At 36.8% G+C, this 27,620-nt stretch overlaps 1 protein-coding gene across 1 annotated transcript; it reads right to left on the reverse strand.

The window, feature by feature from the left end:
- Positions 1-402: 402 nt before the first annotated feature.
- On the reverse strand, positions 403-26,659 carry rhag (Rh associated glycoprotein). The gene is made up of 10 exons (XM_052024454.1): positions 26,427-26,659; positions 22,548-22,734; positions 18,808-18,958; positions 17,687-17,834; positions 16,109-16,275; positions 14,741-14,878; positions 8,641-8,774; positions 7,161-7,276; positions 5,411-5,484; positions 403-2,863 (listed from the first exon to the last, which is right to left on the reverse strand). The coding sequence occupies exons 1-10, from the start codon at positions 26,596-26,598 to the stop codon at positions 2,786-2,788; spliced, it is 1,365 nt and encodes a 454-aa protein (XP_051880414.1). The 5' UTR covers positions 26,599-26,659; the 3' UTR covers positions 403-2,785.
- Between the last annotated feature and the right edge of the window lie 961 nt (positions 26,660-27,620).

The following is a 27,620-nucleotide window of genomic DNA, read 5'->3' on the forward strand; positions in this document are numbered from 1 at the left end:
TGCACTGCCTTTGCCAGTGATGCAAAGTTCCCAAATGTGTGAATTTAAAAGAAAACATAGTATGGGACCATATAACAGTATATAACATATAGCAGAAGTTTATGATAATCTGGTTATTTGATTATTTTCAGGTATTATGGGACAAATGGCCTCCTGTGCTTTGATTAAATGAATTTATTGAATTCTATTCCATGGTTTTGTAATGGTAATATTTGAACACTATCTTTCCTGTGATGGGTAAGTACAATAACTTGCAGGCTGTCGTTATCTTTTGTTCTGTAAGTAACTATGTTGTAAAATACCCATCAAAACATAAACAAGCAGAAGATCTAAGAATTAGCAAATAGACTCTCATCCAGAGAAAGAGAATACACAACAATTACATTGTTACACTTGCAATGCTTAGTTTTTCTGCAATTTTATTTTATTAAGCACGAAGTACAGACACATTGAAGTATTTTCTCAAGTTATGGGATACGTTCTACAGACATCTATTTTTTTAATGTCAATGGCTTTTTGCGGGCTCAGTGTTAGCATTTATAAGCTTATATAACAATTTGATGTGAGAGTTTGTTTAATTTGTACATCATTTAAAAGTCTGTATTGTTAAAATGTAAAGAATATTAAATACAGGTTTCTTTATTGTAAAAGTCTTGTAAAATTTTACACAAAATCATACTTGATATTTGAAGTTCCGTTTGTAGCATTTATATCTGAATTTTGGCATTTGTTAATAGCTATTGATCCATGAAAATAATGTCATATAATATGGTGCACCATCAAGAATAGTATGTATATACTGCATGTATATATAAAAATCCTCAGCATGGAATGTTGACAGATTAGTTTTGTAAATGTTTTGCATTAGATGAAGGAAATGAAATTGCATAATATGCAAAATACAGTTACAATAGAGATTTTTATAGCTTATAATATCTTTTCCATCAAATATAAGAGATCATGTCTAGTGATATTCTTGTAATGTACAACTATCATACATCCATTCATGTCTCTTCATGATCTCACCCCACCCATTTTTTTGTAAACAACTTCTGGCTTTAAGTCCTCAGAGAACATGTTCCTATTTATGGATATTCCTTCAACTGTCCAGGTACTAAACTCTAATTCCCTCCCTAAGCCATTTTCTCTTTACATTTTTTCTCCTTTAGAAGATAGTCCTTAAAACTTACCTCTTCAACCAATATCTAGCCCTAATGTTCTGATATTTCCTTAAGGCTTGGTTTCAATTTTTGTCACATTACACACTTCCGAGTTGACATGCGAAAAAATTTACTATGTTGAAAGTGCTATATAAATATATTTTGCTCTCCTAAGGAGCTTGCATAAAAATGTTTCTGTCATCACAATGATCTCTGCTATTCCATGCCTTCGAAAATTTGCAATGCACCCCCCCCCCCCCCCCCCCCACACACACATATACACTTTCACCCCAGAATATACCTAACTGTGACCTGGATAATTCATGATGAGCTACAATTCCACACCTTAACACTCACCCTCATCCTAAAATACCCTAAGGATCCCTGCTCTCTTCATGATCCTAAGCATGACTGCTCTTTCAGCTATTACCACTCTTTTGTGGGAAATGGATATTTGCCTTGAACACTCTACCAGTGGGAAAATACAAAATGGACTAAAGAAGTAAAAAGCACAAGCCAAACAAAAGTGGCAGGTGACAGCTAAACAAGGAAAATTGGTAAGTAAAAATTTAACACAAGAGGAACAATTCTCCTGCTGCCTGCATACTTGAATCTTAATCCTAATGGGGAAAAATATTTAATTTGATTTTGCTCACCAAATAATTATTTTTATGATTCCCTGACTAGCACATATTAGTATATTCTGTTAAGATTTAGTTTTCTTTTATTTTGAAATCATTGATTGATGGAGGAAAATTTTTAAATACTAACAGCTCTTCAACACCTTGTTAAAGAAACCATTCATTATAAGTGAATCTAAAGAGTAAGGTTTGGCAAATAGTTTTACTGTGAAGGAAATATAATCACATCCATTTCTATCTTTGCACAATGATCTTTGGACACTGATCAGGAATCAGAAACCATGTGATTTATTTTCTCATCACTAATTGATTTCAGTACATTTAATGAGCAATATGTAACATAAGAAAATTTGAAATTCATACACTGCCTTTCATATGCTCATCATCTCCAAATATTTGAGATACAATTAATTTTTGTGCTCACTATTTATTACGTAAGGCTGTCAATTTATACAGTTAAAGTCTCAAACATTTATGAGCTAATAGTGTTAACGGCAATATTAATTCAGTCTAGAAACTAAGTATTCCCTACATTTCTTTAAATGTAACTTCAAAGACTTTTATTTCCACCTGACAGCTGGACAATGCCTGCAGCAACTCAGCACTCCCTCAGTATCTAACTCTTGTCCAGGATTACATTCTTAAGTCTTGTAGTGGTGCTTGAAGCCACAATCATCTCCAGACATGTATCATTGCAACTCCAACCCAAAACAGAGAACTCTAAATGTATAAGTAAAATAAAAAATGGCCTAGCAGTTTAAGAAAGATGTGGCCAAAAAGAATTATAAAAAGCTGCAAATTTATCAATAAAAAAAACAAGATCTTTTTGAAATGAAGGAAGGATATAATTTAAAGTTCTGAAGCTATTTGTGGATTTTTATTATTCATTTACATATTCAGATAAAATATATTGAATTCACTGCTGAGTATTGCTTGCAATGCTGACTTGTTCCTAAATGTTGATCTATTCAAAAATATGCTGGATCATGCTTCAGCGTTAGTTTTGTGTTTTCCATGTTCTGACGAAAGCAGCTCATTGTGGTCATTTTCACTATCTGGCACCTAAGGATAAAACAGAAGGAAAAAGAATAAAAAAGTTGAATCACGTTCATGCTTTGAAATGTTTGTGGTGTTAGTTGACATAACTTCCCTGACACTGGTGTTGTAAGGACAACAAGTCTTTGAAATTGACTGACTTTGGAATTTCACCATATATGCAGTTTAATGCAGAAATCCTGAATTTCCATACAGTGATTCAGGACCACTCCACAGATTGTCCTTTTTTGCAGTATTCTCCATTAAAATCAAAGGAAAATTAGCTTTGTAGGAAAAATGCCCTGAACATGTTATACTATGATGCATGAAGTATAAATTAACTTCTCATTAGCAATAGATGCTGGTCAGCAAACTCTCCAGTCCAGAGAAACTTGTTAATCAAATGTACAATTTAATTCCTCAGATAATATTTTAGTTTCATACTTAATCTCTAATCTGTGTACAAATCTTCATTTTGTATTTAGTAAAATGTGCAAATCATATCAGATAAGTGTGCTTTTTCCTTCCTGCTTTGTTGTTTGTGGGAACTATCAATGTGATTGGCTACTCAGCTAGCTGAATGACAACACAGGTGCTGCATGCTGGGAATCTTCTTGAACTCTCATCTGACCAGGAAAGGGAGTCAACATCACAAAGTTAGCTGGACTGTTGTGGAGATCTTTGTTCAAGCATGACACCATACTGTTCAGCACAATATCCAGCCCAACAACTTCAGTACGCAGATTATTGCCCGAGCTATCAAAAATGATTTATAATATATGTAATACTGATTCCGAAATGAAGTTAGAATAGAAAATTCTGAATTACTCAGCAGGTCAGGCAGGATCTTAGAAAGAAAAAGAGTTAACCTTTAAGGTTGAAGGCCCTTTAACAGAACTGGGAAAGAAGAAAACTCTCTCCCAGTTTGACAAAAGATCTTTGACCTGAACTCTTTTTTTCTACAGATGCTACCTGACCTGCTGAGTGTTTCCAGAATTTTCTATCTTTATTTCAGACTTCCAGTGGCTGCAGTTGTTTTGATTATCATTTACTTCTATAATGAAGTGATTTGATGGAAATCTTATTTTTAAATACATTTTTTTTTGCTTAGATTGTATCCACATTGAAATATATGATCATGGGCATGACTCAGCTCACTACATGAAAGGGAATAAAAATCACTTTGAAGGAAAAACTGGATGCATGGAAATGTCAATGAATTATAATTAAATTCCATGAATCCATATTATAAGAATAAATATCCAAAAGTTTATATTTCAACCAAAGTCCTGAATGATGAATAGAAATATTATATTCAAATAATTTACTTTTATGCTGCATAATATGGTTGAATAGAACATTACAAACCTGCTGCTGAATTTAATACAGCTCATCTCATTATTCATTTTTAAAATTCTAACTCTTTGAGATGATACAGAAAGAAAATAGGGAACCAGATTCCAGTTAACCTGTGATTAATTGTTGGGAAAGTACTGGAACTCAGTAATAAGTAAGTGGTAGTAGGGCACTTTGGAAATCTTTGGCGGAGTCAACATGATTGCTAGAAGAGCAAATGATAGAAAATCAATGGATGTCTTGTAATCAGGCTTTTTAAAGTCATTGGATGAAGTCCCACTTGAGAGGTTATGACATAAAATACGGGCTAATGAAGCATATTAGCGTAGATAGAGGATTGGTTAAAGAACAAGAAGCAGAGAAGGAACAATAAATATGTCATTTTCAGATTGCTGGGTGGAGCGCCTCATGGATGAATAGGGGGCTTCAGCTATTTACTACTTCTATTAATGACTTAGATGAAAGGACAAAGTGTAATGTATTCAAGTTCTAATGATTCAAATCCAGCTGGAAAGCAAGCTATGAGCCGGATGTAAAGAATTTGCAGAAGGATGGACTAAAGATGGCAGATACAGTGTAACATGGAAAAATGTGAATTAATTCAGTTTGGTGGGGGGAGAACAGAAAATAGAATTTTTTCTAAATGGTGGAAAACTAGTATGTATTGATGTTCAGAGGAATCTAGGTCTTCTTACACCCAAACAGACAACATTAACACACAGACAAGCATTTAGGGAGGCAAGTGATATGTTGGCCTTGTATTGCAATAGTCTTGGTAAGAGGGTCTTTTTGCAATTGTATAGAGCTTTAGAAAAACCATACGGTCTTGGTCTTTGAAACAAGGTAAGAATTTACTTGCTTTGGCAGTGTAAAGCAAATTCACCTAATTTATTCTTGGGATGAGGAGCTTGTCCTCAGAGGTTGTACAGGAAGAACTTTGCTCGTGATGTGACTTCATTGAAACAAACAACATATAGAGAGGCGTGAGAGGATAGACAATGAGAGGCTGTTTCCTCTGATTGGTGAGTCTAGAACCAGAGACCATAGAATCAGGATGAGCAGCCATTGTGATGAGGAGAAAATTTCTTTATTCATAAATTATGAATCTTTTGGAATTTTCTGCACACATGGTGTTGGTTGCTGAACAATTCAAAGCTATAAATGAAAAAGGTGATACCACTACTTTAAATTTTACGAGAAAATATTACAAGTTCATACCTCCCAATAAATATGATCATCAAAACAATTTTGGTCTGGTGGCTGTGCCCAAATTGGAATGCGAAGAATGAGACCTGTGAAAGAAGGACAAAATTTGTTCAATTAGGGTCTGTAGATATTTGAATAGTGGTTACCTTTACCATCAGAATCTGCTTGCCTATATATTGAGGGGGAAAATCCTATCATAGAACAGTTCAACTATTTCTTGCCCTTTCATATGGACAATTCCTATTCATTTAACATTTGTTCTGGAATAGTATTTTGACAGTTATCATGATTCTTTGAATATTACAAAAGAAAAAAGAGTTTTTAAATTCATCTAAGTTTCTTTCTGAAAATCTTCAAGAATATTCTCATTGTGAACTGTTGTTAATTCAATAGCAATGTACTCATTGACTCCAATCAAAAACTGTAGCAGTTGGTTATCAATCTATTTGTTAAACAGAAGCAGTTTTAAGAGCACAGGTTAATACACAAAGCTGAAAACTTAGGGCAAATCTAAACTGATGAGGTTACTCTTGCAACCTGAAGTTCAAGATTATGTTAATTGTTCCCATTTACCACAGTATTTACAGTGGTCTGGATTCTATTGATTAGAGCACGCTGCCTGCACTTGCTGCTCAGATTCCCCACTCTTATCTGGTTTGGAACTGCAAGGCCAAACATATTGGTCAAGAGTGTCCTGAACCCAAATCGGATAAGACTGGGAAATGGGGGATCCTAGCAAGTGCGGGCAGTGCGCTCCAGTCAATAAAATCCAGGCCACTGTATATATTGCGTAAAAGGGAACAATTAGTATAACCATAAGTCATTCTTCTCTGACAATGTAATCATTCTCGTCCTCACATGATGTATTTGTATCACATGGCCCGGCCATGAAGCTGCTGATGAAACCTTTGAAAGACAGTGCAGCCATATCCCCAGAATTGCTGTCTTTCAAAACAGACAAGCTTTTAGAATGTTTCTAAGTGCCTCATATTCAAAAGCATCAAAAACTGTTACAAATGAAATAAACGACTGAGCAAAATATAAACTATTACTATTCAACAAAAACAAAATATAACTACTTAAAGTATAACTACTTAAAACATTTAACTATTAACAGATATGACCACAAATACAAATAGTTTTAAATATGAATCTTAATTTATTCTTACCTTCCTTCCTCACAGCTGTAATATCTCCATTAAAATGAACATACTTGCGTGTTCTCAGCCAGGTTTAATCTGGTGTAGGATCTATGAATAGATTCCCAAGGATAAATGCCGGAATCTGTCAACAAGTTTGGGACTTCTGCATTTGAATGCACATGCCTTGACGTCTCAAACTTGCTTGCAGTTACTGGGATAAACACTGACAGCTTGTTCAAAGGCTTTGGAATTTGAGTAAGGTCTGGCCCAAAATTAACCAATTTACCTTTATGGTCATATTATATTACAACAGTACGTAATCAATTCAGTCACAAAGTGATGATCAAAATTGTTTACTAACTTGGTTATGTTTTTTTTGGTCTTTAATATCAGTTTCAATAATTTGCTTGTTCAACTTTAAGAAGGGAACCCAGGTTTAAATATAATGTGAATATTATGGAATGCATATCAAATGGGTCTTTAGCTGATATCAAAATCAAATTCTAGTTGTGACTAAATTTCAAATAATAAAATTGATAAACTGACTCTTATGAGTGTATTGTACTGAGATTTGTATTTATGGCCATGCAAAAAATATTGGTAGTGTTTTGTTTTCTGACCTGTAATAAGTCCTCCAATGAGGGCCAGAGCAAGAGATGCACCCAGCCCAGCAGCTTGGTATCCAGCCTGTTGAATGGCAGTTCTTGTTTCCAGTTCAGGGAAGGTTGAATAAAGACTTAAAATGATAATGTTAAGTGTTAGAATTTGTTCTTATTACATTATTAAAAGCTTGCATGATCAATCATCATCTTTCAGAAGATTTCAATCATTATTTTTATTTTCACTTCAGTCTTTTGTCTCAGGTAAGCTATTAGGTATTAGCACTATTCCTTTTTAACTCAGAGGATCAATACATTTGGGCATTCTTTCCAATAGACGATGTCAGTAATAAGATCTGACCTGGTTTTCTCTTCCCAGGATGGCATGTTCTATCAGAAATACCATAAATGATGAAGGTCACATAACTCAGTTGATCCACCCATAAATATCCCTCAATTCTCCATTGCTACATTCAGTTATGATTCTATCTCACAGTTAGCCTGAGAGCTAGCAAAATAACTCTACTTATAATCAAACTGTCATTACATCAACAATTCAGCTTCCTATCCTATGGACGTAGGTGTGTGCCTGTCACTAAAACATTTGTGCAACTCCTCCAGGAACACTGGGAAGAATTCCTCCACACAAATCAAGGCAAAGTTTTCAGAGTATACATCTTTCCTCCTTCCTCCCAAAAAGTCAATCAGTAATCATCCATATACTAAAACGTTACAGTTGTGATCAATCTGCATTGTGAAACTTCAAGCAAAGAACTCTAATGGCAATGTTGGTTGAATATTTAGAGCTACAATGTTGATGCCCTATATTTGATATGCAAGTCCAGATTGTGAATTCCTTGCTGCAAATGTAGGATTATAGAATCAACAGTCTGAAGAATGACATTACATGGGAGGCAGGGAAGTAACAGAGAAGTTTGTCTTTTATCTGGATGGTTCCAAAATTTACACTTATTAGTTGTCTCTCTTTCAATATCTGCTCGGTTCTCCCTTATACTTCCACGCTTTCAAATAGGAATTTTGAATCATGTTAGCTACACTTGTATCATATTCAAACTGTTTATTGCATCTTTTCAGTTATGGTTATAAATCTCAAGATTTAGTTTAATTTCTTTTTGGTTGCCCTAAGCAGCTATCAATTTCAGTGATAGTTTTCCTGCGCTGTATAACTGAGAAATATTTTGTTGGGTTTTATTATATGGTTTCTTTTTCCGGTCTTATTGGTTTGCATTAATCTATATTATGGAGTTTACTTCCTAACTTTAAGCTAATGGTGAAGTACTTTACCCACTGGCACTGCATATCATTTATTACTCACTTTCCCTACCCAAACAGCAATGTATTTCATTTGCCCCTTCCTATTGTTTGAATATCTAATTTCCAATTTGTTACCTATAAATTGTTCACTGTTTCTGATTAATTCCGCTGCATTAGAGTTGATGCAAATAATACATGACAGTTTGCATTCTTTGGCAAAGCTCACCTATTCCCGTATAAACCTTTGTTGGCCATTGCTGCTCCAATTACACCAGCTAGTCCTCCAATTATTCCGGGCAATCCATGAAGATTATGTACTCCACAGGTATCATGTAATTTAAGTTTAGAATCTAAAATTGGCTAGAATAAAAAAAGAATGCAATTATTGCAATAAGTGATTTTATTTGTTTTTACGTTAAATATATTTCATTAGTGTTTCAGTTTGAGAATCTATTAACATATTGGGCTTAATCTTATTGCCCAGGTCCATAGACTACAATTTCCCCACATCTGTACTTACCAAATCCAGCAGCAAAGAACTTCAAATGGTACACTGAGGAAGCTTTTCCCCAAAATGTTCCTGAAAGCTTTGACACCCAGCAGAACCCTGCCTTTTACTGTGCTGTCAAGCTCTGAACATCCCTTAATAGATTTGTCTGAATTCAAAGACATTTAAAATGAAGTTAATAATTAAATAGCTTTAAAAGTATCTTTTAAAATAAAAAAATCTAAAGGTACATTAACAATAAAAGAAATTAAACAGAACCAAAATAATTTTTTAAAAAGAATTTATCTTCCCTTTTGCTTTATATTTGCAAACCTACAATAGCAATTGAAATAATGGGCTTGCAGATTCTGTGCCAGGATCTTGTGGAGCCCAGTAACAGAGCAAACTGAAAGATTCCATATTTTTCATTCTCTCAGTAAGTGAGGGAACATCTGCACTGGATAATGTATATGGAGAAGTCCTGGTCTTGATTCTACTTAGTTCTGAATGGCTGCAAGATTTGCCCATCATGGCTTAAAGCAAAACATCCACATTTATAGTAACAGATCATTGTAAAATGAGCCAATATGTGATCAAATGAAGAAAAAGCCTCAAAAAAAAAAGGATTAAAAATATTGGTAGGACATGGCAGGCAGACAAGGGAATCTGCATTATAATAATTGTGCTGAATGCTTGGGTTCTAACTAAAACCATAAAAAATATGTTGGAAATTGGAAGAATTCTATAATGGTTGGGGATCTATTAACCATATTATTACCTCACAGGCAGCAAAGATCAAAATTATCTCCCTCTCCCTCATTTCATCTTTTTAAAGTGAACTTAACCAGAAAATACGGGAAATAGTCAATAGGTCAGGCAGCTTCAAAGTTCTGAAAATAGGTCCTCATACTGAAGCAGTAACTCTGTTTCTCTCACTATAGATGCTGCCTGACCTGTTGAGTGTTCCAGCATTTTTCTGTTTTTACTTAAGATAAGATGAGATATCTTTATTAGTCACATGTACATCGAAACACACAGTGAAATGCACCTTTTTGCGTAGTGTTCTGCGGGCAGCCCGCAAGTGTTGCCACATTTCTGGCACTAACATAGCATGCCTACAACTTCCTAACCCGTACGTCTTTGTAATGTGGGAGGAAACCAGAGTACCCGGAGGAAACCCATGCAGACACAGGGAGAACGTACAAACTCCTTACAGACAGTGGCCGGAATTGAACCTGGGTCACTGGCGCTGTAAAGCATTATGCTAACCGCTACATTGCCATGCCTGCCCATTTACAGTATCTGCATTTCAGATGTTCACTTCTTTCATTTTCCAGCAGTATTTTTCCACCACATTCTACTGATTCCCTTTAATTGTTTGTCTTATTTAACTAATGTTTTGACTTTTTCATAGACTGGAAATATTTTTTACTCTGTAAAGTCTGTCTTGTATTTTGACATCTCATCTCTGAACCCATTAGCTGTGGCTAAAAGAAAGTTTACAGTGGCTGCAGTGTATACCATCTGCAAAATGCAATGCAGTTTCTCATCCAGGCTACTCCAACAGCAACTCCCAAACCTGAAACCCTTACCACCAAGTAGGGCAAGGGCAATTAGTGCAAGGAAATACCACTCCCTCTAAGTTCCCCTTGAAGTCGCACATCAACTGAAATACTTCATTGCCACTGGATGAATTCCTAGAACTCACTAACAGTGCTGTGTGAGTACTTTCACCAGAAGGACTGCTGTGATGCAAAAAGACAGCTCAGTGACTATTTCAATCACCGATAATTACCAGCGGTGTCTTTCAGTGTTCAGTTCAATGTGAAGGTTGTGCCTGTTTTGCACTGCAGAGTTTGTCCAAATGTGGTGGTATGTGCAGACTCCATCCTGTCATTGCAGCAGCACCATCCGTGCATACTCCAATACACGCCAATGCCGATTGTACAAAAAAAAGTGTCAAGCACCCGGAAAAGTTCTTCACCGGTTGTACGCCCTGGGAGCGCCTTGCCAAACAAAAAGTCTTCCAAAGCCTCTCCTTCCCAGCAATATCAAATGTAAACCAACAACTGCGCAGCACTGGCAACATCAGTACTTTCATCGAGCTGAATCACAAATCTGACTTGCTGAAGACGTGTTATCAGCTGGCTCTGTATATCTTCCGCTGTATCGCCAATTCTTCTGCTTACTGTGTTATCAGACAGTGGAATGGCTTTCAGTTTTTGACTGGATTCATTTCCCAGTACAACTTCGCACATATCTACTGCTGCAGGCAGTATAAGCTCTTCTCCAATTGTGTGAGGCTTTCTGGAATGTGCTATTCGTAATGCTACCAAATATGATGCGCGAAGAGCCTTCTCATTTATAGTGGCGCAGGCTGTCATTTTGCCTTTCTGCTTGAGGTACAGCTCCTTTTGCCACTCAAAATATTCCTTCGGCTTACTGGCAATATCTGGATGCACTGTTGTTAAATGGCGCTTCAATTTCGCTGGTTTCATTGCATCATTGGACAGTGTTTGCAAACACACAACACAGAGGTTGGTCCGCATTTGTCCCCACTGCGATGAAGCCATATGAAATGTATTCTGGATCGTACTTGCGTTGTTTTCTCTTTCAGTCACCCTTATCCCCTTCATCATCAGAATCTTCCGGTCTCTGGTCAGCTTTTCTCTTCAGAAATTTCTCCATACTCGGCAATACATGCTGGACAGTTTAATTACTATTACTGATAAACAAAATTATCAAAACTAATCTAAAATTTACACACTTGTGCACTTTTCGTTTAACAGTGATGTTACTGTGGCGTAAATGCACGGTAAGTAAGCAATATTATTAAGGCACACCGACAACGTCACTCAGTTTCGCTAACACTACAGTGCACAACAGAATAGTAGTGAGTAGTGAACACTACTGACTACTCTGACTACACAAATCGAATATTAAGCGGCAGCTTAATAGAAGGGAACACCGTCTAAATCTCTAAGATTGTCGCCTATAACAGATAGAATAGATATGGCCGATTGTCTGAATAGTGGAAAACTGGAGCAAGCAAGTAAGCTATGTCTTTGTAACAGGTCGCTTTTCCATTTTTTTCTTGGCTTGCTCATGGACCCCCGGCAACCCGCCGCGGACCCCCAGGGGTCTGCAGACCACAAGTTGAAAACCTCTGATCTAGAGCAGCCCCATTCACTTGGGTCATTGAACTTCATTTAAAGAGAAGTTTAGGTTTAGTTTTTTTTTAATTTCAATGCATATTTATGTTTTTAATGAATTAACACAGCAATTTAGTATATTTGTAAATAAATTCATAATTTTTTGCTAAGTTTTATTTTTTTTACAACTCTTTCTGAATGTCTGTAAACAACAGGTGTGACAATGTGATGCAGGCCAGGTGTGTGCAATCTAGCCCATTATTTACCTTCTTTATCTCTACTTCACAATATGTTCAGTGCTATTAAGAGACTCTGTTCCTGCTCCCCCAATGGGAAATCCTATTCAAACCATTGATACGTCTTTCACTTTCAATGGCTTACTGACCAGGTTTATATTTCCAGAAGCAAGCACAGGATTATGAGAGACAATACCTAAGAATTTCCTCAGAGCTGTTCAAGGTCTCTTACTATTACTTTGCCAGATATATGAAGAAAAACTCCATTTACAGATATAAAGTTTCCATCACAACTCCAGATGGAAAAAGAACATCATTTGGCTAATATTAAATTATCCGCAGAAAAGTTATTGTTAATATGTTTCAAAGTTAATCAGGGCAACTTATAAATAAGAGTCACCGAGCAGTATATCTATCCTTCTACCTGTCTCCCTCATTTGCAACCATTTATAAAAGGAAATAACTGCACTGGAATAATTAGTGGAAGAAAAACTGATGTTAATAGGTTTGTTAATGAATGCTGTGATATAAAAGTGGTAAAGGTTAGTTAAATTTATTTTTAAAGACAATGTAAAGTAAAATCAGGCAAGTATAGATCTGATCCAGTAAGTTTCCAGCTGGGTGGGTTAAACTAAAATTGGCCTAACAAGTATCATGACATATATTGGTGAAAAAATGAATAGAGAATACATCCCAAATCAATTGGGAACTATAAATGTCCACAAATAATTTAATAATTAGACAATGGAGGATTAAAGTAATGGGTGAATTGTAATCTTTTCCTCAACCTTCAGGTTATATTGTATTTGCCCTACAAATCTCAAAATGCAAACTAAAAATGCCACAGTCACTGTAAAAGGACATCTCCACCTCATGTATGATAACCTATCCTTAACCAATAAACTTTAATAGTTGAAAAAGAAAGAATAAATTACAGTAAAGGAAATACACTGAGTAAGAATACAATTAGATAAGGAAAAAGAATGAAAGTGAGGGAAAATTGTGAAGTAAAAAAGAGAAAAGATTGAAAGGATAAAATTTCATGGCAACAATTAGAATAAGGAACACATTTTGAATTTAAAAAAAAACCTCCAGGGATAATTGTTGTAAGACAAGTTCATCAGGTCTCAAAGGGCAAGGACTCTGGACACAGTCTTTGGAGTTAAAATGATTTATTTATAAAAGACAAATGCAGGACAGGATAACAGGGCAATACACACATACAAATACGCACACGGGTGATCGCAAACATGGGGGGGGAATCACAACAAGGGTGAGATGCGCGCATGTGCACGCACACACTCACACAACAAACTGGGCACAAACAAATCAAGGAGGAAACAATATGACACCTACCACCCTCTATGACTCAGTGGAAGCATCAGCTCTATGCTAGAGAGATATTCTAACCAACTACTCTTAAGCAGTGCACAGCTAACCTCAGCATCCCTCAGAGACAACAAAGAGACAGAACCAAGCATGTGGCACTCTTTATACTGCTGGAGGGCTGGGTGGTCCAGCCCAGGTAGTTCAAACAGGCCAATCGCCCAACTGTGCCATGTACAAAGGCGTTTAAAATGACCAATAATTAGGTGTGCACTAATGGGTGGGGGTGGAGCCAAATCTTGATTGACAGTGGTGTGTCTTCCGACCAGGTAGGTGCAGTGTCATCTGACCAGATGGGGTCAGTGTTGTTACTGTCACGTGACAGCCACGACCCTCCACAATACAGTAATTTCCCACAGAGGAATGAGAATGCACAGCTTAATTTGTTCTTTTTCTGCATTTCTGAGGTGAGTTTTTATATTAAGACCATAAATCACACCATAATCAGGGTCCCTACAATTTGAGTTACCAGCCCTAAACATTTGTGGCAAGTTTCATTCACACTCACAAGACCAATTCAGAAGTTTCCTAATATTTGCAGGGAGGTCAAAGGTGAGTTGATTTTGGAGGGCTATATATAGTGTGGAGTGAATGATTCAGCAGAGTGCCCCAATCTGTGCATAATAATATTTAACTCCCACACCATATAGGCCTGCATTCTTCTCACACAAGAGCAATAGTGACATTGGTTTCGCAGATTCTGGGCCAATATTGGAGCTAGAATGTGCAAGAACATACCATGAAATTGTTAGCTATTAATTTATTTAATTGATAATTCTGTGGGTTTGAAATTAAGTTAAACGTATCTTATTTGTAGCTGTTATGATTACAGTTTATGTTTCTAAAATAATACAAATACAACATCACTGGATGTTAATATTTGAAAAATAAAGTTGTAGTTTTGGTGAGATTATGTGTTGGGAATGGAATCATAAAGTTTTCATGAACATGAGGTTTCACTCTTTTCTGCCTCAACTTTATACAAGGAGAGATCTTCTCCTTTAACAACGGGTAACAAACATTTCCCAAACACAGAAGTTCAATAATATAAAAGACAGGACCTACTGTTAGATATTTGAATCCAACTGTAGAGACTATTCCAGCAATAAATCCAATCAGCAGACCTCCATAAGGAAAGATCATCATGTCAGCAGAAGTTCCAGCAGCTACACCACCTGCCAGAGTAGCATTCTGTATATGAACCTGCACAAGGGAATGTAAATACAAAGTTTCATTTGAAAAGTAACACTATAAAACTCACATTATAATTGAAATCAAGACAGAGAGGTTCAGGAACTGTTCCCTTCCATATACCTGCCTGTCTCACCCACCAACCATAATCAGACACATGCACTTCCCACCCTTTCTGGTCACTCCCACTCTCCTCTGCCTTGTCACCCTCACCTGAAGCTGTCCTGATGTTATGTCCATCCCTCTAAAACCTCAGGTCTAGGCCAGCATTAATCTGTTCTCTCTACTCGACTTTGCCAAATTCCAACTGCCCAAGTCCTTTATCTCTCTGTACCCCCACTGCACCCTAAGTCCCAGATCCACCCTACCACTGCACGATCAAACAATTTACTATAAGAACACTGGTTCTTGGACTGGCCAAGCTCTTATTATCTCATTCTTGATTTCTTAACTAAAGTTCACAGAGAGGACAGCTAATAATTCTGTTGATTCACACTGGATCTGATCAGGGAAGTTCCATGCTTATGATCTAGTCACAAAATGTAAAACTAACTGAAAGTCCTCACCTTCCCTACTTTAATAATGCTGTTATAACACATTTAAAATACAAGTCTGATCTGAGTTTATTAAATATTCATCATCAGTAGCAATTTTCATTCTTATGTGGATGTACTTACTCTACAACTTAGTAGACTGAACATTGATACTTAAAAACACATGCTGCCACATCATAGGTATTGCTTCATGCTTAACTTCAAAACTAAAAAGTATGAGAGATGCAATGTCTAACTGACATACAAAAAGTAACTTTTCTTATGTTAGAAAGTATTACCACACTAACCAGCCAATTAGTTACATCCATTGTATCTTTCCCTCCCAAGCACCCCAACATTGAATTTTAGATAAACAACATATCAAAAAAAAAGTATGAGGAGTTGATTTGAGTGACAGAAAGGTTTAAAATCCAGGATTTAATGTTTTGGGCATTTGGTGAGAAAATCTTTATTTTATTGTCTTGGTTTCTAATGCTAGCCTTTTGAATAGGATGATTCTCGTTAGTCATCAATAGCTGAGGAATTCTACTTCTGTACTAATGCAGTTAGTAGCATAAGATCAATGAATTAATTAAGAAAGGGAACCTACAACACAAGATATCCTAAATAGAGAAGAATAATGTGATGCCCTAGAGTTAGAATCAGTAAATGTAATGAAATGAATAAAAATAAAAATATTCATTCTTACCATGTTCAGCTTTCCTTTCTTATCAACCAAACAGGAGAGAGCATAGGCAGTGAGCACACATGCAGCCAGAGAGTAATAGGTATTGATGATAGCTCTGTACTGCCCATCTGGAGATTCTACAATGGCAGAATTAAAGCTTGGCCAAAACATCCATAAGAAGAGAGTACCTGAAAAAATATGCAGAGCAATCTCTAGTCTTGTCGAAGCTTTAAAAATGAGTGATTAGCATTGGAAATAGAAATCTTAAAATTACTGGCTATATTACAGACTGGAGAGTGACAGGTTATATTGATAAATCTATACCAAAATACTATAAAACCTAACTGGCAGAAGAACTTTTAATATTCAGTAATTCATAATTAACATCTCTCAGCACTGCAAATTGAAAGATTTACCATTTCAATCTATGAATGTTGTTTAAATAAATGATTGATTGGGAGAGGCCTGGTTTTCAAACCACCTCCAGGAAAGCCCTGCCCAAGTCTTACCAGCTGTCAAAGCTGCGACTGCGATTGAAACTTTGTGAAAATCCTTGACATTCTTCCAATTGACCTTAGTGGGGTTGTTGTACTTGCACCAGGTTTAATCCAGGCGCATGCTCAGCTGGCAAATTACCCAGCCTTCAACAACATAGTGGAAGGTGTTGCTGCTGGTTTAAACCAGCTCTGGGATTGCTATAGGTGAAGTTGGCAGAAGTGCCTGGCAGTGGGCAGAAGAATTTCCCCCTTATATTGGGCTGGAGTTTGCTGAGAAGTGCTGGCACTACCTTGTTGAACTGCTGACATATTTTAATGTAAGTAACAAGAAGGGCACATTCTAGTTGGTTGAGGCACAACAGCCCAAAGTGTAGGAATGAAGGTTGGGGTGCATAAGAGCTCAGCATTGGAGGAATACAGAGTTTTTGAAGAATTGTAAGGTTGAAAGAAAGTACAGAAATCAGGAACAATTTGAACATAAGAATGAATCTCTTAAAATTGAGGCAACAGAGAGAACGTGCTGCTGGAGGAGATTGTAAGAGTAGGATTGTACTCAGTCTTTGTTATCTGCCGATTTGCTGTTGGCAGATCCATCTATTCCCAAGGTTGGCCACAGACCCTATCTCAAATTTTTATCAAACAAATATATTGATATACTTGTACAGGCTGTGGAACAAATCATTGTCTGTCTAAATAAAGTTTCCAGGCCACTTGTGTCAAGTAGCTCAGTCTTTGTTACAAAGCTGACCTATTGATTTCAAAACCCAATCACTGCCTGGAAGTTTCAATACATTCAATGGAAGTGGTTTGTTTGCTAATATCATTTCATTTTAGATATTTAAATGTTTTAATGTGTTTATTAATGCATGTTAATGCTTCTAGAACATTGTATGAAACATGTATATTCATTTGGGGTGGGGGGAATATATTGGACACAAAGGATAGGGCCTGACTGAGATTTACATTTTTATTATTTGTGAGAAGTCCGTGCCCCGACCCTTTGTGGAAACTGAGCAATGTAAATGCTCTTTAGAACATCTTGAGTATTCTAGAACACAGGATCTGCATTTTACATTGATGTGATTGATATACTTTTACTTACCAATCATAGCAAATAAATCTGAGTGATATTCAGACCCTTCATTTTCTTGGCTATCTTGCAAACCTGGTCTGTGTAGAACTCGAGCAACAACCAGGCCAAAGTATGCACCAAATGCATGAATCGTCATTGATGCACCAACATCTTTGGCCTGTAAAAGATCCAAATAATATCTGCATGTTTATCTGGATTGGTTAAAATGCACAGAACTCCAAATTGCCTTTACCATGTGAAAAACTCCACAATCCAATGGGCAGCTTTTAAGAATATTTAATTTTAGTATTTTGATTTACTCAGTGCATGCGCACAAAGCTGTAATATGGTGAAACATCATTAATGAATACTTTTCACAGAATCACGGAATGATACAGCACAGAAGAAAGCCATTTGATCCACTGTGGCTGAGCAATCCAATCAATCCTATTTTCTTTCCCAGTAACCCTGAGTATTAATCCATTACCCTTTCCAAAGTTCTGACTAATCTGCTTCTGTCACCCTTTCACGAAGTGAATTGCAAATCATAACAATTCTATGTAAATTTTTATCTCACCTCTGGTACTTTCGCAAAGAATTTTAAATCTGTGCCCTCAAGCCACCAATATATCTTCTGTTGGAAGTAGTTTCTCCTTATTTACTTTAACAAACCACTTAGTAATTTTGTTCACTACAATCATAACTCACCTTTTCAGCTGTAAGGAGAACAATTCCAGCTTCCCTAATCTCTCCAAATATCTGAAGTATTTAATTCCTTGTACCATTCAAGTCAATCTTTTCTGGGCCTTCTCTAACATCTTTAATGTTCTTCCAGAATTGGACACATGTAGCTTGATCAATGATAATAAAATGTACTGTATTTGCATTTCTACCCCATGCCTCTATTTATAGCGACAGAGATCTCATGTGCTTTTTTGCTTTTTCAACTTGTCCATCCACCTTAAAACAAATAGTGTAGATGTACCTCGTCAAATTTTTCTTTCTTCCAGAATCCAAACTTAAATCTAAACTTGCATCACTTGATCACTTTCACCCAATATATCTAATGTTCCTTTCTTTCAGCCTAAGTTACCTCCTGCACTATGGCTTTGACATCTTACCTCATTTTTTAAATCTTGAAAAATACAAACCTTCAGGGTCTCAGTAACAAGGTGCTCATTGACAGCAAATATTGTAATCTCCAACAGAGTCATGATCAGAAGTTGGACTGGACTAGTCTTCCCCAAGACTGCTCCAAATGAAATCAGGACTGTTGCTGTGCTGAAGTCTGCGTTGATTAAGCTAAGGAACAATAACATTTATTATATGTTTCATTGTTTTGAGTTAATTTCAACAGATATTAAATCTCATTGATGACCAACGGTCTTCACTGGAGGCAAAATTCAGCTCTATGGCAACTGATGTTTGCTGGAACACTGGCTGAGTTGGTTCCAATATGCCCACATGGACTTTTGCGGTATGTAATGCTAACATCTTCCTAACACTGGAAATATCCGGAACCAGCTGACTATGGCTTCAATCAGCAAGCAATGTAGCAGAAAGGACCCAATCCATCCCATCCTCTAAACTCCCAACCCAATTGACCAACTGTCCACGAGCAGTTCTATTTAACAAGATCATCAAGCACTTACCTGTTAATTGGTGAATGATTTCTGTTGACTTTGCTACAATTCTACAGGCACTTTTAGAATTTGAAGTCGTTAGTCTACCTTCGGAGTGTTGTGCCAGACATTTTCCTGACTTATGATGCAATGGGAAATGAGACATTCGCCACCTGCTACTATATCATGGTCAGTTCCGCTAAGTGCTGTTAATGGATTTGTTCACCACTTTGGCACCGGTAAAAAGGTGCCCAAAGTATTCAGCAAAGACCTGTGAAGGGTTGGTACAATATTCAAGCTTTCTGACAGGGCTGCCAATGTTCCAGGCTTTCCATTATGCATTCCCATTATCCTCCTTCAGTAGACTTTCCCATTGGATTCCTTGCCTGAATTCTTTGCAGCAGAACTCATTTACAAACCTGCCCTTGGGGAAAGAGCACCTGTGCTATCCTTGCTCTTTTGTTGTTACTGCAGGCCACTTGCTCACTGTTAAAATTGCACTTCCAGCATGCCTGCCAGCATCTGCAGCCATCCTGAATTTCTTTAAGAAGTGCAGGTTGACTTTAAATTGTGCATGTTAGTTTTAAATGGTGCTATCTACTTCTGGAACTATGCCCCATGCCATGGTGAAGAGTGTTAATTCCACTTTAATTCATTTTAATTCCACTTCCCATTCCCACACTGACATGCCTGTCCATGGCCTCCTCTACTGCCAAGTTGAGGCTAAACGCAGATTAGAGGAACAACACCTCATATTCCGTTTTGATAGTTCTCTAACCTGATGGCATCAACATCAATTTCTATAACTTCTGGTAACCATTCCTCCTGTTTCTTACCCCCTTTGGTTTTCCCTTACCCCTCTGGCCTTTTTACCCTTTCTCTTTCCCCTCCCCCGCCCTCATGACTTGCCCATCGCCCACACCTTCCTCCCTCTGGTTCCCCAGCTCCTTCCCTTTATTCCATGGTCCACTCTCCTCTCCTATCAGACTCCATCTTGTTCAGCCCTTTGTCACTTCCACCTATCACCTCCCAGCTTCTCACATCATTCCCACTCCCCCACCCCCCACCACCTTCCCCCTCACCTGGATTCACCTATCACCCGCCAGCTTGTGCTCTTCCCCCTCCCCCCATCCTTTTATTCTGGCTTCTGCCCTCTTTCTTTCCAGTCCTGAAGAAGGGTCTTAGACCGAAATGTCAACTGTTCATTTCCCTCCATAGATGCTGCCTGACCTGCTGAGTTTCTCCAGCATTTTGTGTGCTGCTGACGGCGAAGGGTGTAATTGGCTCTGGCTGCATACTGACATCATTATAATGAGCAGGCAGTGTGATATAATGTGCCTGCTTCAAATCTTATATGTTCCTGTGCTATCCTATTCAGTTCCCATTATTTAAATGCTGTTGTTATGTAGTTTATGATTGGTTGAATCATTGCCTGGTGCAGCGTTCCAACATGTTACCCACCAGATACTTATGGCTATCTGGAAATCTAGTCTTATTGCATTTCTGCTAAGTTAAAAATCAATAATAAGATGCTATATTTTGACATGTGATCTTAGTCCACAAGCACATGCTTGAGCCTTTACTGGTGAAATTGTAAGACAAAAATAATATGTATGGGTAGTTTCTGGTCATGAATGCTTTACTTTAATTGATTAATCAAACAGTCCAAAATACATGTTCAATGAACGCAAAATTGACCTAAAAGTTGGGTTGCAATGTGGACTGTGGAGAGGAGTGCAGAAAGGCTTCAAAGAGATGAAGAGCCCAAGAGTGCAGGTGCTGGAACCTGGAGCAAGAAACTCAGCGGGTTGAGCAGCATTTTATGGACCAAAGAAACTGGTGTCAAAACCCTGCATCAGGACCAAAAAGACATAGCCAGTTTATGTGAATGGACAGGGACATGGAAGATGGAATATAATGGGGAAAAATGTGAGATAATTTACTTTGGTAAAAAAAATAGAAATGTGGAGCAATTAAGCAAGGAGATATTGAATAGCATTAAATAATGGGAACTTACCAGAATAGCACTGAAATCCAGAGCAGAACATCTAAGATTTGAAGCAAACAGGCACATTATATCATGCTGCCTGCTCATTATAATGATATCAGTGGGAGTATGGTGTGCTAATTACATAGATCACTGCATGTTTAACAAGCTGGCACAGCAAGTAATTAGGAAGCGAAACGGTGTATTGGCCCTCATTGTAAAAGAATTGAGCACAAGACCAGAGATGACTTAATTCGATGATGTAGAGCACTAGAGAGAACGCATCTGGAATATTGTGTACAGGTCTGGTCTCCCTACCTAAGGAAGGGTAATCATGCAGTAGAAGAACTTTAACAAATGTTCACCAGATTGAATCCAGGGATTATGGGTTTGAGTAATGTGGAGCAAGAAGCAGATTGGACCTGTACTCTCTTGAGTTTAGAAGAATGAGAAGTAATTTTAATGAAATGTATGAAACTCTTAAAGAGGCTGGCAGATTAGATGTGGAATTAGATGCGTTTCCCTTGGTTGGGGAATCTAGAACCAGAGCTCACAGTCTCAAAGGAATTGGCTATTGGGGACAAAGATGAGAAGATATTTCTTCATCCTGAGGGTAGTGAATCTTTGGAATTTTCTACCCAAGAGATCAGAGAAGGGTCAGCTAGTGAGTATGTTCAAGGTAGAGAACAAGTTTCTAATATTGAAGGTATCAAGGGTTTGGAGTTAGTGGCATGAAGGTAGAAGATCAGCCATGAACTGATGTAATGGTGGAGAAGGCACAAGGGGTCAAATGGCCAACTCCTGCTTCTTTACCTATGTCTAATGTTTGGCACTCCTCACATTTTAAGCACTGTGGAGTTGTCTTCAATCTTTTTTAACAAATTGCTCTGCCAACAGCCACTGGAGACTTCACTGCACCACACAAAAATGTTACACATCAATTTCCTTAGCCACTTATTCTTGTGGCTTTTTGAATTATCATCAAAGAACAAATCAGCCACATTAGAGACTAAAACTAAAACTAAAATGATAGGGTGGAATTTATCATCTGTTTTCACCACTGAGTTCTCATATTTTGGAAGTCAGATGCACAGGTCATGAGGATTTTTCAGCCATTGATTTAAAAACAATTTAATGCCACTGTGCCAAGAGGGAGCAGTTACCACTGATCCATGGTGGGGTTATCCAATGATATTTGCAGTACTCTAAAAGTACCAAAACATAATCAGACTTTAATGCAAATATTCTTTTAGCAACTAATGAATAAAAAGAGTAAACATACCTGAAAATGTTGACTTTGATTTGTCCATCTTTTAAATGGTGCAACCAGCCTTGCATCAGTGTACCCCACTGAAGACCAAAGGCAGCAATGAGCAAGTTGAATCCTACACTGCTGAATCCATATCTCTTCAAAAAAGTCATTAGAAAGCCAAATCCAACAAAGATCATGACATGCACATCTTGGAAACCTGAATAAGAAACATATTTATTATCATCTTCTTATCCTAAACACTATTGAATAAGGTGGGGGCACTTTTCCTGACTTCCCTTGCCTTTATGATGGATGGGAGCCATGTACCTGAACTGCATTGTAACTAGCCAAGTCCAGGAAGTTGCATTCTTGCTGTTGAACTCTGAACTTTCAGCTACCAGGTAGCACCAAGGTCTTTTTTTTAGAGTTAATCATTCAGATCTGCAGATTCTTCACTTTGAAGAAAGTTTTGTCTGCAACTGAGGAAACCATTCTATGTAAACTGAAGATGCCGGAAGCACTTAGCAGAAAGAGTACTTGCTCTGATAAGTTAACTCTGTTTCTCTTTCCACAGATACTGGCAGACTTGCAGTACTTCCAGCATCTATATTTTTTTTTTATTTTCAAACCTTTCTAAGAATCAATTAATAAGAAAAATCCTTCTTCTTAATTTGAATTTTGCATGTGATTTACATGCACGCACGCACGCACGCACACAAAATCCTGGACAACTGAATCAAACAGCAAAGTCTGAGAACGTGACACCTTCATGACATGCTCTCCACCAGTTTAAGAAGCTGGACTTACATCTCTTCTGAAGAACTATTAGGAATGGGCAGTAAAGTCTGACAATGCTAGAAATGGCCATTTTCCAGGATAAAATAAAAAGAGGCTGCTTTATAAATGAAGTCCACAAGGGGGCAATGTGGCATAATCTCTGCAGCCTTATCTAATCCTCCATGTAAAATATATTTTATCTGTTATGCCTTGACATAAATTTGGCAAATGGAATTGTTCTCTAAAATAATATTATTTTTACTTAATAGCTGCCTTTAAGCAATGACAAAGTTTACAAATGTCATTCACCATCACCTTTACCAGAGAGCAGGACAATTATTTTTCTACTCTAGTTATATCTCTAATAACATATTAACAAAGTTTGTGATATTAAAGGATGTCATTGCACATTTCTCCAAGACTGAACCATTGTCTGGTGATTAAACACTGGTTATAGTTTCACAATGTGCAAATTTAGAGGCACAATTTGATTTGATTTGTGAGTATCATCTTGGGTTTGATTTTTAACCCACGTTTTACACAACTGCATTCAATGATATTTAAAGCTCAGCTGCCTGAATTTTCGTTGACTGTTCACTGGAGTTAAACCCTATCTGGAATTTAGTTATCTTCAGGTAAATTTACTCAAGCTGAAAATCACGTCCTTCTTATCCAGTAGAGAGACAGTGGCGACTACACATCGTACAGCTCTTGAATCACACTAGAATCTGCCATTGCATTGTGACCTGGGGAGACCCTCTTTCCCTCTGCCTATGAGTCAATCAATAAATAGAGAAAATGCCAAATGCAGGCAAACACCTTAAAGAATATCAATCAGAAAATCTATCAGAATTGGTTTAATTAAATTCTGTTTTCTTTCATCTGTTGTAAAATACCTGCAGCATTTACAAGTTTAACTTGCAAAGAATTTAATGTACAGCAGTTTACAACATAGAAGATGAACCTTGGTCGGTTAACTTTGACCACGTTGGGAACAGTCATAAAAATCCTATCCTTTAGTCACTTTTACGTCAAAGTTCCAACATTGATTTTCTTGCAATTGCCCAGCTGTTAGAATTATTATTCTTTGTAAAATATATGTGGCTAGGTATGAATGAGTAGAGAAAACAAAATCTAAATACTTTGGTGAATGCAACCACAGTAAAACTCTCATAATCCAGTACCATTGGGACCCTGGTAGTGCTAGACTAGCAGATTTTCCAGACTGTTGGAATTTATTAATACCCAAACACAGTTTTATTTTACTTCTTTTTTGTTGCATAGTAATATAATAATCTTTTCAGTGAATCCAGTAAGAGAGCAGGATGTATACAAGCACTCTGGACCATGACTTTGGCTGCAAAGCTATCCTCGTTCATGACCCTTGATGTTCTGGACCCCAACCCCACACACCCAGCCCACAATCTGGACCCCAATCCTGCTGCACTTCAGACCTGTGGCTCTGCCCACACACCATGCTTACACTCTAGACCCTTGGCTCGCATTCCACACTAATGAACACATCTGGTCAGGATTTCCGAGCTACTGGATGCCAAGCATCAGAGTTTTACTACATATTCTGCTCACTCCAAGCATATTCGCGATATTATGTTTATTAAGAAAACAGCCTAAATATTGTGCTAACCCTTTCTTTGTCCAACTTTCTTTTTGCGTTCAAAGATACAAAAACCTACAGAGCAGGGTTCCCCCATCACATGCATGAAGTAACTTTTTTTGTAAGCTAAATTATACCATGCGAATGAACTGGTTCATCTTATAAGAAATGCTGTTCTGACAGTCTTCCATAACAAGTGGTAATATCAGAAAACCTATCACAAACCTTAGCTGTATTCATTAAAAATCAGAGAGCATTTCAGTGACAGCTTGAAATTAATTGATAAATCGTTTTAGCTTCACTCTCATCATTTATTTCTTTATATAGAATGTTAATATATTATTGACAGTAACACATTCCTGAATATTTTGTATTTTCCATACAGAAGTACAGTACAGCATAGATGCTGAAAGCAAGATCATTTTTAACTTTTCACTTGGTGTGTTGGCTGGCTGTTGTAGAACCAGCTTAATTTTTCTTCCATTGACCTCAGAAGAACAAAAATTGATGGATTTTACAAAGAGCAAACAATCCCCTTTGTTGAACTGAATCACAACTGCTCAATTAGTACTGAAGAATATACTTGGCGGAAATATGTAAATTTAGGCAAATCTCCAGTTTAGGATTCTGAAACAGAACATTTGTTCATGAAGCTAGAAGATACTAGAAATACCTGAAGAAACCATCATTGTCAGAATTAGGAAAAGGGAGGTAATATTTCAAATATGCCTATCTTTTAAAATGCTGACAACTGTTAGACTATTTTAAGCATTCATTGTTTTAATTTTAAAGTTTCAGCATTTGACAATTTTAACATTTATCTCCAACTTGAAGTCAAGTGTTTATGAAAATAAAAACAATTTGTAAGTGACTTAAAAAGTTAATCTGATGAAATTTAGTTAGGATTCAGATTACTGTGGTAGTTTCTCTATAATATGATGCTGCACTAGGTATTTTGAATTGAACATTTTTATACGACTATCAGCTTAGGCAGAGTTATAGATAATACATATGCATTATAAATTTCATTAAAATTGTAAGAAAAAAGCTAAGTAACCATTGCATCAAACAGTTATGGTAATATAAAGCCTTGTGCTTCCATATGATGAATATCTTGGTAGCACTTTGAATACAACATAAATACACAATATTCTTCCTTTCCATTCTTTTTATACATATACCCCATAACTAAATATAATGTAAATGTGAACATTTGAAATATACAAGTAATTAAATTTATCCAGATGATCTAAATATTAGATAACTAATTCAAAGACTTTGGATCTAAGTTTTTCTGTGGAGAAAATGATCTTTATTTCTTTAAAGGGACTAAATATTAAAAAAAGGAAAAATTATATATGTGCAAACATTATACTTTAAAAAACACATTTCAGGAAAGAATACAATATCTTCTAGCCATTATATAATTGGAAGGCAAAAAATGCAAAATAAATACATTGCATGGCAATAAATAACAAAACAAACAGCTAATTTCTGTTTGGTTTAGACATACTCACTTGGGTATGCTTTGTAGAGTTCGTCTGCGGTGGTGTTATTAGAAGTAATTCCAGGACTAGCTCCATCATCATATGTAATAAAAACTCCATATAAAATAATGATCACAATTTCCAGCAATATTGCCAGGATAGGAAACTTTGAACGCATGTTGGTAGAGTAGGTTGCAGGCATCACACACCTTATCTTTGTCTCAACAAACTTTCTGAGATATACCACTTGAGTTTAAAAGTGCTTTTTTGAGACTGTAAGCCAATGACAGAGGAATAACACTGCTCAGTAGCTCACACCCATTGCAAAAGGGTGGGATTATTTGGCAAATGTCCAAATGACTTTATCTCCTCTGTTAGGTACTGTAATTTTGTAAGATTTTTGTTACTTGTCCAGTTTACTAAAAAATGAATTTGTGCTCCCAGGAATGTGTCAAAATTGCATGAAAGAAACTGTCTGTTTCTACAATTTGCCAAGAATTTGGGAAAAAAAAACAAATTGGGAATAATAGTGGCTTCATGTAATTTGTTTAAGGAGTTTTCCTGGATAATGAGTGTAAAATTCCAGATTAAGTAATTAGAAATGCAGCAATAAGATGGAAATTGTACAGTAAATCAAAAACAAAGTTCTGCTTAAAGGCATACAGTGAATCAACACTCTCTACACAGGGTGGCAACTTATTTCATATCTCTCCTGTTCACTGGAAAAAGGTCTGTATTATAACTAATTTATATCTACCCTTGGATAATTTATGTACGGCCTCCTCAGCTCATCCAGTTTTTTAAATTAATTATCTTATCTAATCATCATTGCATCCAGTTGAGTGTTCAGGAGGAAATTCCTTAAGCAGAGAATAGCTGGAATACACAACTCACAACCACAAGGAACAATTGAGATGAATATGATTGATATCTTTTAGGGAAAGAAAGGTAAATCTACAAGTGAAAAATGGGTATCAGAAGATAGTCTTAGGAGAAGAGAAGTGGGGTGAAACTCGTCTTGGAGAATAAACATTGGCAGGAACCATTTGAGCCATGTGATCTATTTTTGTGCTGCACATTCTCCCTAATTTGATGTATAAGCCACTTGCCAGTGTTTATTCTCCATATGAGTTTCACCCCACTAGTCTTTATTATTCGAAAGTACAAACCAAATTGGCTCTTTCCATCACTGAAGTATATAAAACTTGTGCAATTGTTGTTGCA

This window comes from Pristis pectinata, chromosome 10, assembly GCF_009764475.1.
Source record: "Pristis pectinata isolate sPriPec2 chromosome 10, sPriPec2.1.pri, whole genome shotgun sequence".
Lineage (NCBI taxonomy): Eukaryota > Metazoa > Chordata > Chondrichthyes > Rhinopristiformes > Pristidae > Pristis > Pristis pectinata.